This window comes from Scyliorhinus torazame, chromosome 29, assembly GCF_047496885.1.
Source record: "Scyliorhinus torazame isolate Kashiwa2021f chromosome 29, sScyTor2.1, whole genome shotgun sequence".
Classification (NCBI taxonomy): Eukaryota; Metazoa; Chordata; class Chondrichthyes; order Carcharhiniformes; family Scyliorhinidae; genus Scyliorhinus; species Scyliorhinus torazame.
In genome coordinates, this window is record NC_092735.1 from 40883803 (window position 1) to 40897755 (window position 13953).

Here is a 13953-nt window from a genome sequence, read left to right on the forward strand (position 1 = left end):
CAGCCCCCCGACCCACCTGTACTCACACTCACAGCCCCCCGACCCACCTGTACTCACACTCGCAGCCCCCGACCCACCTGTACTCGCACTCGCAGCCTCCCCGACCCACCTGTACTCACACTCGCAGCCCCCCCGACCCACCTGGACTCACACTCACAGCCCCCTGACCCACCTGTACTCACACTCACAGCTCCCCGACCCCACTGTACTCACACTCGCAGCCCCCCGACCCACCTGTACTCACACTCACACGTGCAGCTCCCCTCTCACCGGCCCAGACACATTGCTCTGTGACCTGATTGTTTGAACGTTTTTGTCGGTTCTTACTGGAGAATTCCTGGAAATTCTTGTGCCCGGCACCCAGGAACAGCTGTTAACTCTTTCGCACAAACTAATCTCCAGAAAGTCACATTCACTGACCTCCCCCTACCATCTCCTCCAATCAGGAACTGCGTGGCCTGAGCACATACGGGCACAGAGCCAGCGGGGGGGGAGGCTGCTGCGCTCACAAACTCGGAGAACAGGACCAAATCTAACTTTAGATCCCCCGTGACTGAGACATCGGCTCTTAGTGAAACGGTAAAACTAGCTTAATATCAATCGTGCAAACAGAGCCTTTAGGAAACACAGCAAGCCCTTAACCGAATGGGACAAAGGGACAGAGTTAAGCTCCCTCTACACTGTCCCCATCAAACACTCCCAGGACAGGTACAGCACGGGGTTAGATACAGAGTAAAGCTCCCTCTACATTGTCCCCATCAAACACTCCCAGGACAGGTACAGCACGGGGTTAGATACAGAGTAAAGCTCCCTCTACACTGTCCCCATCAAACACTCCTAGGACAGATACAGCACGGGGTTGGATACAGAGTAAAGCTCCCTCTACACTGTCCCCATCAAACACTCCCAGGACAGGTACAGCACAGGGTTAGATAGAGTAAAGCTCCCTCTACACTGTCCCCATCAAACACTCCCAGGACAGGTACAGCACGGGGTTAGATACAGAGTAAAGCTCCCTCTACACTGTCCCCATCAAACACTCCCAGGTCAGGTACAGCACAGGGTTAGATACAGAGTAAAGCTCCCTCTACACTGTCCCCATCAAACACTCCCAGGACATTTACAGCACGGGGTTAGACACTGAGTAAAGCTCCCTCTACACTGTCCCCATCAAACACTCCCAGGACAGGTACAGCACAGGGTTAGATACAGAGTAAAGCTCCCTCTACACTGTCCCCATCAAACACTCCCAGGACAGGTACAGCACGGGGTTAGATACAGAGTAAAGCTCCCTCTACATTGTCCCCATCAAACACTCCTAGGACAGATACAGCACGGGGTTGGATACAGAGTAAAGCTCCCTCTACACTGTCCCCATCAAACACTCCCAGGACAGGTACAGCACAGGGTTAGATAGAGTAAAGCTCCCTCTACACTGTCCCCATCAAACACTCCCAGGACAGGTACAGCACGGGGTTAGATACAGAGTAAAGCTCCCTCTACACTGTCCCCATCAAACACTCCCAGGTCAGGTACAGCACAGGGTTAGATACAGAGTAAAGCTCCCTCTACACTGTCCCCATCAAACACTCCCAGGACATTTACAGCACGGGGTTAGACACTGAGTAAAGCTCCCTCTACACTGTCCCCATCAAACACTCCCAGGACAGGTACAGCACAGGGTTAGATACAGAGTAAAGCTCCCTCTACACTGTCCCCATCAAACACTCCCAGGACAGGTACAGCACGGGGTTAGATACAGAGTAAAGCTCCCTCTACACTGTCCCCATCAAACACTCCCAGGTCAGGTACAGCACAGGGTTAGATACAGAGTAAAGCTCCCTCTACACTGTCCCCATCAAACACTCCCAGGACATTTACAACACGGGGTTAGACACTGAGTAAAGCTCCCTCTACACTGTCCCCATCAAACACTCCCAGGACAGGTACAGCACAGGGTTAGATACAGAGTAAAGCTCCCTCTACACTGTCCCCATCAAACACTCCCAGGACATTTACAGCACGGGGTTAGATACAGAGTAAAGCTCCCTCTACGCTGTCCCCATCAAACACTCCCAGGACAGGTACAGCACGGGGTTAGATACAGAGTAAAGCTCCCTCTACACTGTCCCCATCAAACACTCCCAGGACAGATACAGCACGGGGTTAGATACAGAGTAAAGCTCCCTCTACACTGTCCCCATCAAACATTCCCAGGACAGGTACAGCACGGGGTTAGATACAGAGTAAAGCTCCCTCTACACTGTCCCCATCAAACATTCCCAGGACAGGTACAGCACGGGGTTAGATACAGTCCCTAGCTCCCTCTGGATATCAGGTTGCTAGTTGCTGGACTCCCTACAGAGCCTCTCTCCAAGCAGTGAGCACAGAGTAGTGAGTGTCACCACATGAATCACGTCACATTCTGGGACTTGCTCAGCAACATACTCTCTGAAAGTTGTTTGTGAAGTTGAAGGTTAAAGAACCCATTGCAGTAACAATTTTCACAAGATACAGGCAAAAATCATACAGATTATAAAAGACACACCCAGCGTCTCACCAGCTCCCTGGCCTGCCTCTGACGCGGGGCAATAATTCTTGAGCTCAGTGCGGTTGTACCCAGACTCAGCAAATGTCATGTTCGCTGTTCCACTCTCTCACTGCCAAGTTGGCGTGGCCTGGGCTGGGCTGTTTCACTTTGCTGATTTACCCAACTGTGAATATATCTATTTCAGATTAATGTTATCATCCGACAAATGCCTCAAACCTTGCCAGCGACAGTCATACTGAAGGACAGCGTGAATCCAAGGTCAAAGTCACAAGGACTCTGGCAGAAAACGGGAACGCAGTGGGCCCAGGATCGGGAGTGGGGTCTGTACCACTGGAGACTTGTGCTCTGTCGGGGTGCTTCCTGTGAATTGCCTTACTTCCCCCTTTCTTCTATTTTGCCGCGGTGATTTTGAACCATGGATGATTAATGGACAATGTGCCTTTAATTCACGCAGAAGAATCCGGAAGTTATGGGAGAGATCATTCTGCTCGTCTCTGCTGGTTTAAGCGGGGCTTGTCGGAAGCAGGGAGAGAGGGCGAGTTGGGACTGAGATTGATTGATTGGTGGAAAACGAATTGTTTCAAAAAGCTGTTCTCTGCCTGGGAAGAGGTGGTGACTGGATCCGATCCCACCTCTGGCCCCATCTCCCCCGACACGCACTGGCCCCATCACCCCCGACACGCACTGGCCCCATCACCCCTGACACACACTGGCCCCATCACCCCCGACACACACTGGCCCAATCACCCCCGACACGCACTGGCCCCATCACCCCCGACACACACTGGCCCCATCTCCCCGACACGCACTGGCCCCATCACCCCCGACACGCACTGGCCCCATCACCCCCGACACACACTGGCCCCATCACCGCCGACACGCACTGGCCCCATCTCCCCGACACGCACTGGCCCCATCACCCCCGACACGCACTGGCCCCATCACCCCCGACACGCACTGGCCCCATCACCCCCGACACGCACTGGCCCCATCACCCCCCGACACGCACTGGCCCCATCACCCCCGACACGCACTGGCCCCATCACCCCCCGACACACACTGGCTCCATCACCCCCTACACGCACTGGCCCCATCACCCCCCGACACACACTGGCCCGATCTCCCCCGACACACACTGGCCCCATCACCCCCGACGCGCACTGGCCCCATCACCCCCGACACACACTGGCTCCATCACCCCCGACACACACTGGCCCCATCACCCCCGACACGCACTGGCCCCATCACCCCTGACACACACTGGCCCCATCACCCCTGACACACACTGGCCCCATCACCCCCGACACACACTGGCTCCATCACCCCCTACACGCACTGGCCCCATCACCCCCCGACACACACTGGCCCGATCTCCCCCGACACACACTGGCCCCATCACCCCCGACGCGCACTGGCCCCATCACCCCCGACACACACTGGCTCCATCACCCCCGACACACACTGGCTCCATCACCCCCGACACACACTGGCCCCATCACCCCTGACACACACTGGCCCCATCACCCCCCGACACACACTGGCCCCATCACCCCCGACACGCACTGGCCCCATCACCCCCCGACACACACTGGCCCGATCTCCCCCGACACACACTGGCTCCATCACCCCCGACACACACTGGCTCCATCACCCCCGACACACACTGGCTCCATCACCCCCGACACACACTGGCTCCATCACCCCCGACACACACTGGCTCCATCACCCCCGACACGCACTGGCCGCATCACCCCCCGACACACACTGGCCCGATCTCCCCCGACACACACTGGCCCCATCACCCCCGACACACACTGGCTCCATCACCCCCGACACACACTGGCTCCATCACCCCCGACACGCACTGGCCCATCACCCCCCGACACACACTGGCCCCATCACCCCCGACACGCACTGGCCCCATCACCCCCGACACGCACTGGCCCCATCACCCCCGACACACACTGGCCCCATCACCCCCGACACACACTGGCTCCATCACCCCCGACACACACTGGCTCCATCACCCCCGACACACACTGGCTCCATCACCCCCGACACACACTGGCTCCATCACCCCCGACACACACTGGCTCCATCACCCCCGACGCACACTGGCCCCATCACCCCCGACACACACTGGCCCCATCACCCCTGACACGCACTGGCCCCATCACCCCCGACGCGCACTGGCCCCATCACCCCCGACACACAATGGCCCTATCACCCCCGACACACACTGGCCCCATCACCCCCGACATACACTGGCCCCATCACCACCGACATACACTGGCCCCATCACCCCCGACACAAACTGGCCCCATCACCCCCGACACGCACTGGCCCCATCACCCCCGACACACACTGGCCCCATCACCCCCGACACGCACTGGCCCCATCACCCCCGACACGCACTGGCCCCATCACCCCCGACACACACTGGCCCCATCACCCCCGACATACACTGGCCCCATCACCCCCGACACAAACTGGCCCCATCACCCCCGACACGCACTGGCCCCATCACCCCCGACACACACTGGCCCCATCACCCCCGACACACACTGGCCCCATCTCCCCCGACACAAACTGGCCCCATCACCCCCGACACACACTGGCCCCATCACCCCCAACACACACTGGCCCCATCACCCCCAACACACACTGGCCCCATCACCCCCAACACACACTGGCCCCATCACCCCCGACACACACTGGCCCCATCACCCCCGACACGCACTGGCTCCATCACCCCCGACACACACTGGCCCCATCTCCCCCGACACGCACTGGCCCCATCTCCCTGACACACACTGGCCCCATCACCCCCGACACACACTGGCCCCATCTCCCCGACACACACTGGCCACATCACCACTCGACACGCACTGGCCCCATCACCCCCTACACGCACTGGCCCCATCACCCCCGACACACACTGGCCCCATCTCCCCCAACACACACTGGCCCCATCACCCCCAACACACACTGGCTCCATCACCCCCGACACACACTGGCCCCATCACCCCCAACACACACTGGCTCCATCACCCCCAACACACACTGGCTCCATCACCCCCGACACACACTGGCTCCATCACCCCCGACACACACTGGCCCCATCACCCCCGACACACACTGGCCCCATCTCCCCGACACACACTGGCCCCATCACCCCCGACATGCTCTGGCCCCATCACCCCCAACACGCACTGGCCCCATCTCCCCCGACACACACTGGCTCCATCACCCCCAACACACACTGGCCCCATCACCCCTGACACACACTGGCCCCATCTCCCCCCGACACGCACTGGCCCCATCACCCCCTACACGCACTGGCCCCATCACCCCCGACACACACTGGCCCCATCACCCCCGACACACACTGGCTCCATCACCCCCGACACACACTGGCTCCATCAACTCCGACGCACACTGGCCCCATCACCCCCGACACACACTGGCCCCATCTCCCCGACACACACTGGCCCCATCACCCCCGACATGCTCTGGCCCCATCACCCCCAACACGCACTGGCCCCATCTCCCCCGACACACACTGGCCCCATCACCCCCAACACACACTGGCTCCATCACCCCCAACACACACTGGCCCCATCACCCCTGACACACACTGGCCCCATCTCCCCCCGACACGCACTGGCCCCATCACCCCCTACACGCACTGGCCCCATCACCCCCGACACACACTGGCCCCATCACCCCCGACACACACTGGCCCCATCACCCCCGACACACACTGGCCCCATCACCCCCGACACACACTGGCCCCATCTCCCCCGACACAAACTGGCCCCATCACCCCCGACACACACTGGCCCCATCACCCCCAACACACACTGGCCCCATCACCCCCAACACACACTGGCCCCATCACCCCCAACACACACTGGCCCCATCACCCCCGACACACACTGGCCCCATCACCCCCGACACGCACTGGCTCCATCACCCCCGACACACACTGGCCCCATCTCCCCCGACACGCACTGGCCCCATCTCCCTGACACACACTGGCCCCATCACCCCCGACACACACTGGCCCCATCTCCCCGACACACACTGGCCCCATCACCACTCGACACGCACTGGCCCCATCACCCCCTACACGCACTGGCCCCATCACCCCCGACACACACTGGCCCCATCTCCCCCAACACACACTGGCCCCATCACCCCCAACACACACTGGCTCCATCACCCCCGACACACACTGGCCCCATCACCCCCAACACACACTGGCTCCATCACCCCCAACACACACTGGCTCCATCACCCCCGACACACACTGGCTCCATCACCCCCGACACACACTGGCCCCATCACCCCCGACACACACTGGCCCCATCTCCCCGACACACACTGGCCCCATCACCCCCGACATGCTCTGGCCCCATCACCCCCAACACGCACTGGCCCCATCTCCCCCGACACACACTGGCTCCATCACCCCCAACACACACTGGCCCCATCACCCCTGACACACACTGGCCCCATCTCCCCCCGACACGCACTGGCCCCATCACCCCCTACACGCACTGGCCCCATCACCCCCGACACACACTGGCCCCATCACCCCCGACACACACTGGCTCCATCACCCCCGACACACACTGGCTCCATCAACTCCGACGCACACTGGCCCCATCACCCCCGACACACACTGGCCCCATCTCCCCGACACACACTGGCCCCATCACCCCCGACATGCTCTGGCCCCATCACCCCCAACACGCACTGGCCCCATCTCCCCCGACACACACTGGCCCCATCACCCCCAACACACACTGGCTCCATCACCCCCAACACACACTGGCCCCATCACCCCTGACACACACTGGCCCCATCTCCCCCCGACACGCACTGGCCCCATCACCCCCTACACGCACTGGCCCCATCACCCCCGACACACACTGGCTCCATCACCCCCAACACACACTGGCCCCATCACCCCTGACACACACTGGCCCCATCTCCCCCCGACACACACTGGCCCCATCACCCCCGACACACACTGGCCCCATCACCCCCGACACGCACTGGCCCCATCACCCCCGACACACACTGGCTCCATCACCCCCGACACACACTGGCTCCATCACCCCCGACACACACTGGCTCCATCACCCCCGACACACACTGGCCCCATCACCCCCCGACACACACTGGCCCCATCTCCCCCAACACACACTGGCCCCATCACCCCTGACACACACTGGCCCCATCACCCCCGACACACACTGGCCCCATCACCCCCGACACGCACTGGCCCCATCACCCCCGACACGCACTTGCCCCATCACCCCCGACACACGCTGGCCCCATCACCCCCGACACGCACTGGCCCCATCACCCCCGATACACACTGGCTCCATCACCCCGACACGCACTGGCCCCATCACCCCCGACACACGCTGGCCCCATCACCCCCGACACACACTGGCCCCATCACCCCCAACCCCCGACACACACTGGCCCCATCACCCCCGACACACACTGGCCCCATCACCCCCGACACACACTGGCCCCATCACCCCCGACACACACTGGCCCCATCACCCCCGACACACACTGGCCCCATCACCCCTGACACACACTGGCCCCATCACCCCCGACACACACTGGCCCCATCACCCCCGACACGCACTGGCCCCCTCACCCCCGACGTACACTGGCCCCATCACCCCCGACACGCACTGGCCCCCTCACCACCGACACACACTGGTAGCAGTGTGGACCATTTACGAGAAGCACGGTTGGAACTCATGAAGGCTCCTTCGATGCTGCCCTGGTTGACATGCTTCGTAATGTACTTTGCAAATTTTATGAATATAAGCTGCGTGTGTGGAGTCTGCACGTTCTCCCCGTGTCCGCGTGGGTCTCCTCCGGGTGCTCCGGTTTCCAAACATGTGCAGGTTAGGGGGATTGGACATGCTAAATTGCCCATCAGGGTCAGGTTACAGGGCGGGGGATTGGCCCTTGGGAGGGTGGTCTTTAAAAGTGTCGATGCAGACTGGATGGGTCGAATGGCCTCTTTGTGTACTGTAGGGATTCTATGATTCAATATGTGGGGGAAAAAATATTTTCAATGATTCTGTGTTTGGGAGATTTCACCTGTGAATTAATGTTACTTCCATTTGATCAGAAGCTTGAGCAGAGCGTCACCTCGGCAAAACCAATTCCCTGTTCAGCACTTGCTGCGTTTTTCCCATTGCGACCCTTGTGGAAACTCTCGGCCCACTTCTGAGGGACTGTCTGGCTCAGAGTTACAGCTTCAGAATACATCCCCAATTGGGTCAACTATTTGGCAACTTTTAAGGAGAGTGCCGTTTAATCAACTTAAAGTTCGGCAACTACTGGCTGGGCAAAGGTTTACAGGTTGTGGGGATGGGGGGGGTCTTTCAGAGGGTGGGTGTACATTTGATGGGCAATGTGGTCTCCTGCGCTCTGGGAATTCTATAGTTCTATAGACAGCACCTCCCAAAATCACCTCTACCAGCTCGAGGAGCAACGGTAACAGATGCATGGGAACAGCACATGTCCCTCCGAGCCACACCATCCTGACTTGGAAACATACCACCTTCCCCAATAAAATAGGGATCAGAAACAACTAATGGCGATGTCAGCGAGTCAGATCCAACAAATTCATTTAAAAAAAGGTTGAAAGTATCTTCAGCTCGGACTGTTTGAATTGATTAATTATTACGCTTTTATCAGTGCAAGAGCTTCCACGTGCTTCTGATATTTGTTTAGTGGAGTGGAATTTATCTCAGGAATCACAATTCAGAGTCATTGAAGACATCAGCTGGCAACCAGCCAGGGTGAAGCTGGGCTGCAGAATGGGAGACGCAGAGAGGGAAACACAGCAGGACAGGCGGCTGGGGAGGTGGGGATTTCTGCAGATTGAGGTCTGAGTTAGAACTCATTCGAGATTGTGAAGAGTCTGGGAATAGTTAGGCTGGTGAGCCCCCAGCTGGGATAGTGTGTGCAATTCTGGTCACCTCACTGTAGGGAGGACGTGATTGCACTGCAGAGGGTGCAGACGTGAGCCACCAGGATTTGCCTGGGCTGGAGCATTTCAATATCAAGGGGGGACTATCCAGCAGGACTGGATTCAGGGCAGTACGGCGGCGCAGTGGTTAGCACTGCTGCCTCACGGTGCCGAGGTCCCAGGTTCGATCGCGCCGTGGGTCACTGTCCATGCGAAGTTTGCACATTCTCCCCCTGTCAGTGTGGGTTTCGCCCCCACAACCCAAAGATGTGCAGGCTAGGTGGATTGGCCACGCTAAAATTATGAAGGGCTGGTTTAGCACAGGGCCAAATCGCTGGCTTTTAAAGCAGACCAAGGCAGGCCAGCAGCACGGTTCAATTCCCGTACCAGCCTCCACGAACAGGCGCCGGAATGTGGCGACTAGGGGCTTTTCACAGTAACTTCATTTGAAGCCTACTTGTGACAACAAGCGATTTTCATTTTTCAAATTGCCCCTTAATTGGAAAAAATGAATTGGGTCCTCTAAATTTATATTAAAAAAAGAAATACTGGATACGTTGGGTTGCTTGGAGCAAAGAAGGCTGAGGGGGGACCTGATTCAATCATAGCATCTGCAATGCAGGAGGGCATTCGGGGGGATTGGAGGGCGATGGGAATTTGGAACTCGGTGCCTGAAAGCGTGGGAGAGACGGGAACCGTCAAGATTGAATAAGGATTTCGATGAGTACTCGAAACGCCCCAGCACGCAAGGCCACATAAGTGCTGGAAAATGGGATCTGAGTAGATAGGTGCTCAGTGGCCAGCCCGAAGGTGACGGGACACTTTCTGTTTAAAACCTGTGACTCTCTGTGATTCAAGAGGCCAGTGTGGCTCCTTTGAAATAAGTGAATTGTAGCCAGCGGAGAGTAATGCAGAGCGGAGGAATGGAATTCCAGGCACAAGCAACAGGAAAGGTTCCAATCGAGCAGCTGTTGCCTGAGTTAAGACCCTCAACTTTCAGAATTTACACTTACTTTGAGTGTTGGGGCAGTAGGTTCAATGCTCACCTCCCAGCTCCTGCCCCAGTCCACAGTCCGGGCAGTTGAGATGAAGTCTCATTTCTAGCTGCAAGCAGTTGATCGGTGACTGTCCTTGGGGAGAATCCAGCTGAGGTTTGGCAACGATTTGTAGTTGGGGCTGAAGAAAGGGAAACATTCTGATTGCTGAAGCTCTATTCAGACGAGACTAACCTCAGCAGGCACAGAAACATCATAAATGGAATGAAAATGAAAAAAAATGAAATGAAAATCTCGGATTGTCACAAGTAGGCTTCAAATGAAGTTACTGTGAAAAGCCCCTAGTCGCCACATTCCGGCGCCTGTTCGGGGAGGCTGGTACGGAAATAACCGTGCTGCTGGCCTTGGTCTGCTTTAAAAGCCAGCGATTTAGCCCTGTGCTAAACCAGCCCCTGATAGAAAAGGAGGGAGATAGTCAGTTGGAATTAATGATTCAGGTTTTACAAAGAGTTTACTCAGTTAGCCACAGCTCTCTCCTCCATCACAAGGTTCCAGATTCAACACCCACTCCAAGGTTGGAGCACAAAATCAATTGATGTTTCAGTACTGAGGGAGTGCCGCACTGTCAGAGGGTCAGTACTGAGGGAGTGCTGCACTGTCAGAGGGTCAGTACTGAGGGAGCGCCGCACTGTCAGAGGGTCAGTACTGAGGGAGTGCCGCACTGTCAGAGGGTCAGTACTGAGGGAGTGCCGCACTGTCAGAGGGTCAGTACTGAGGGAGTGCCGCACTGTCAGAGGGTCAGTACTGAGGGAGCGCCGCACTGTCAGAGGGTCAGTACTGAGGGAGTGCCGCACTGTCAGAGGGTCAGTACTGAGGGAGTGCCGCACTGTCAGAGGATCAGTACTGAGGGAGTGCCGCACTGTCAGAGGGTCAGTACTGAGGGAGTGCCGCACTGTCAGAGGATCAGTACTGAGGGAGGCTGCACTGTCAGAGGGTCAGTACTGAGGGAGTGCCGCACTGTCAGAGGATCAGTACTGAGGGAATGCCGCACTGTCAGAGGATCAGTACTGAGGGAGCGCCGCACTGTCAGGGGGTCAGTACTGAGGGAGTGCCGCACTGTCAGAGGATCAGTCAGTCTGCTTGTGACAATAAAGATTACTATTACAGGTGACGACAAAAAAAATGTTTAATTGGCCTTAAAGTTCTTACAGAACTTGGTGTTCATGAATATGTTAAAAAATACAGAAACAAGCCGGGAGAAGCTGGGGGGGGGGCTGCTGAGGGGGGGGGGGGGGCTGCTGGGGGGGGGGGGGGCTGCTGGGGGAGGGGGGGGCTGCTCGGGGAGGGGGGGGGGCTGCTGCGGGGGGGGCTGCTGCGGGGGGGGCTGCTGCGGGGGGGGGCTGCTGCGGGGGGGGGCTGCTGCGGGGGGGGGCTGCTGCGGGGGGGGGGCTGCTGCGGGGGGGGGGCTGCTGCGGGGGGGGGGCTGCTGGGGGAGGGGGAGGGGGGCTGCTGGGGAAGGGGGAGGGGGGGGCTGCTGGGGAAGGGGGAGGGGGGGCTGCTGGGGAAGGGGGGCTGCTGGGGAAGGGGGGGGCTGCTGGGGAAGGGGGGGCTGCTGGGGAAGGGGGTCTGCTGGGGGGAGGGGGGGCTGCTGGGGGAGGGGGGGCTGCTGGGGGAGGGGGGGGCTGCTGGGGGGGAGGGGGGGCTGCTGGGGGGGGAGGGGGGGCTGCTGGGGGGGGAGGGGCTGCTGCGGGGGGAGGGGCTGCTGCGGGGGGGGGCTGTTGCGGGGGGGGGCTGCTGCGGGGGGGGGCTGCTGCGGGGGGGGGGCTGCTGCGGGGGGGCTGCTGCGGGGGGGGGCTGCTGCGGGGGGGGGGCTGCTGGGGGAGGGGGGGGCTGCTGGGGGAGGGGGGGCTGCTGGGGGAGGGGGGGCTGCTGGGGGAGGGGGGGCTGCTGGGGGAGGGGGGGCTGCTGGGGGAGGGGGGGGCTGCTGGGGGAGGGCGGGCTGCTGGGGGAGGGCGGGCTGCTGGGGGAGGGGGGGGGCTGCTCGGGGAGGGGGGGGGGGCTGTTGCGGGGGGGCTGCTGCGGGGGGGGGGGCTGCTGCGGGGGGGGGGCTGCTGCGGGGGGGGGGCTGCTGCGGGGGGGGGCTGCTGCGGGGGGGCTGCTGGGGGAGGGGGAGGGGGGGCTGCTGGGGGAGGGGGGAGGGGGGGCTGCTGGTGAAGGGGGAGGGGGGGGCTGCTGGGGAAGGGGGGCTGCTGGGGAAGGGGGGGCTGCTGGGGAAGGGGGGGCTGCTGGGGGAGGGGGGGCTGCTGGGGGGGAGGGGGGGCTGCTGGGGGGGAGGGGGGGCTGCTGGGGGGGGAGGGGGGGGCTGCTGGGGGGGAGGGGGGGGCTGCTGGGGGGGAGGGGGGGCTGCTGGGGGGGAGGGGGGGCTGCTGGGGGGGAGGGGGCTGCTGCGGGGGGGGAGGGGCTGCTGCGGGGGGGGAGGGGCTGCTGCGGGGGGGGCTGTTGCGGGGGGGGCTGCTGCGGGGGGGGGCTGCTGCGGGGGGGGGGGCTGCTGGGGGAGGGGGAGGGGGGCTGCTGGGGAAGGGGGAGGGGGGGCTGCTGGGGAAGGGGGAGGGGGGGGCTGCTGGGGAAGGGGGGCTGCTGGGGAAGGGGGGGCTGCTGGGGAAGGGGGGGCTGCTGGGGAAGGGGGTCTGCTGGGGGAGGGGGGGCTGCTGGGGGAGGGGGGGGCTGCTGGGGGAGGGGGGGCTGCTGGGGGGGAGGGGGGGCTGCTGGGGGGGGAGGGGGGGGCTGCTGGGGGGGAGGGGCTGCTGCGGGGGGAGGGGCTGCTGCGGGGGGGGCTGTTGCGGGGGGGCTGCTGCGGGGGGGGGCTGCTGCGGGGGGGGGCTGCTGCGGGGGGGGGGCTGCTGCGGGGGGGCTGCTGCGGGGGGGGCTGCTGCGGGGGGGGGGCTGCTGCGGGGGGGGGCTGCTGGGGGAGGGGGGGCTGCTGGGGAGGGGGGGCTGCTGGGGGAGGGGGGGGCTGCTGGGGGAGGGGGGGCTGCTGGGGGAGGGGGGGCTGCTGGGGGAGGGGGGGCTGCTGGGGGAGGGCGGGCTGCTGGGGGAGGGCGGGCTGCTGGGGAGGGGGGGGGCTGCTCGGGGGAGGGGGGGGGGGGGCTGCTCGGGGAGGGGGGGGGGCTGTTGCGGGGGGGGCTGCTGCGGGGGGGGGCTGCTGCGGGGGGGGGGCTGCTGCGGGGGGGGGGGCTGCTGCGGGGGGGGGCTGCTGCGGGGGGGGCTGCTGGGGGGAGGGGGAGGGGGGGGCTGCTGGGGGAGGGGGAGGGGGGGCTGCTGGTGAAGGGGGAGGGGGGGGGCTGCTGGGGAAGGGGGGCTGCTGGGGAAGGGGGGGCTGCTGGGGAAGGGGG

At 61.8% G+C, this 13953-nt stretch overlaps 1 protein-coding gene across 3 annotated transcripts in view; it reads right to left on the reverse strand.

Annotated features, from left to right (window-relative positions):
* LOC140404104 (sodium-dependent neutral amino acid transporter B(0)AT2-like) overlaps positions 1-10786 on the reverse strand; it is a 51687-nt gene extending 40901 nt beyond the window's left edge. The window contains exon 1 of one of the 3 annotated variants that reach the window (XM_072492517.1): positions 10613-10786. In XM_072492517.1, coding sequence (XP_072348618.1) covers positions 10613-10760 — 148 coding nt within the window. In that variant the 5' untranslated portion in view covers positions 10761-10786. Of the gene's footprint in view, positions 1-244; positions 323-10579 lie in introns of those variants that run through there. The other 2 variants (XM_072492518.1, XM_072492519.1) reach the window with 2 other exon arrangements.
* Between the last annotated feature and the right edge of the window lie 3167 nt (positions 10787-13953).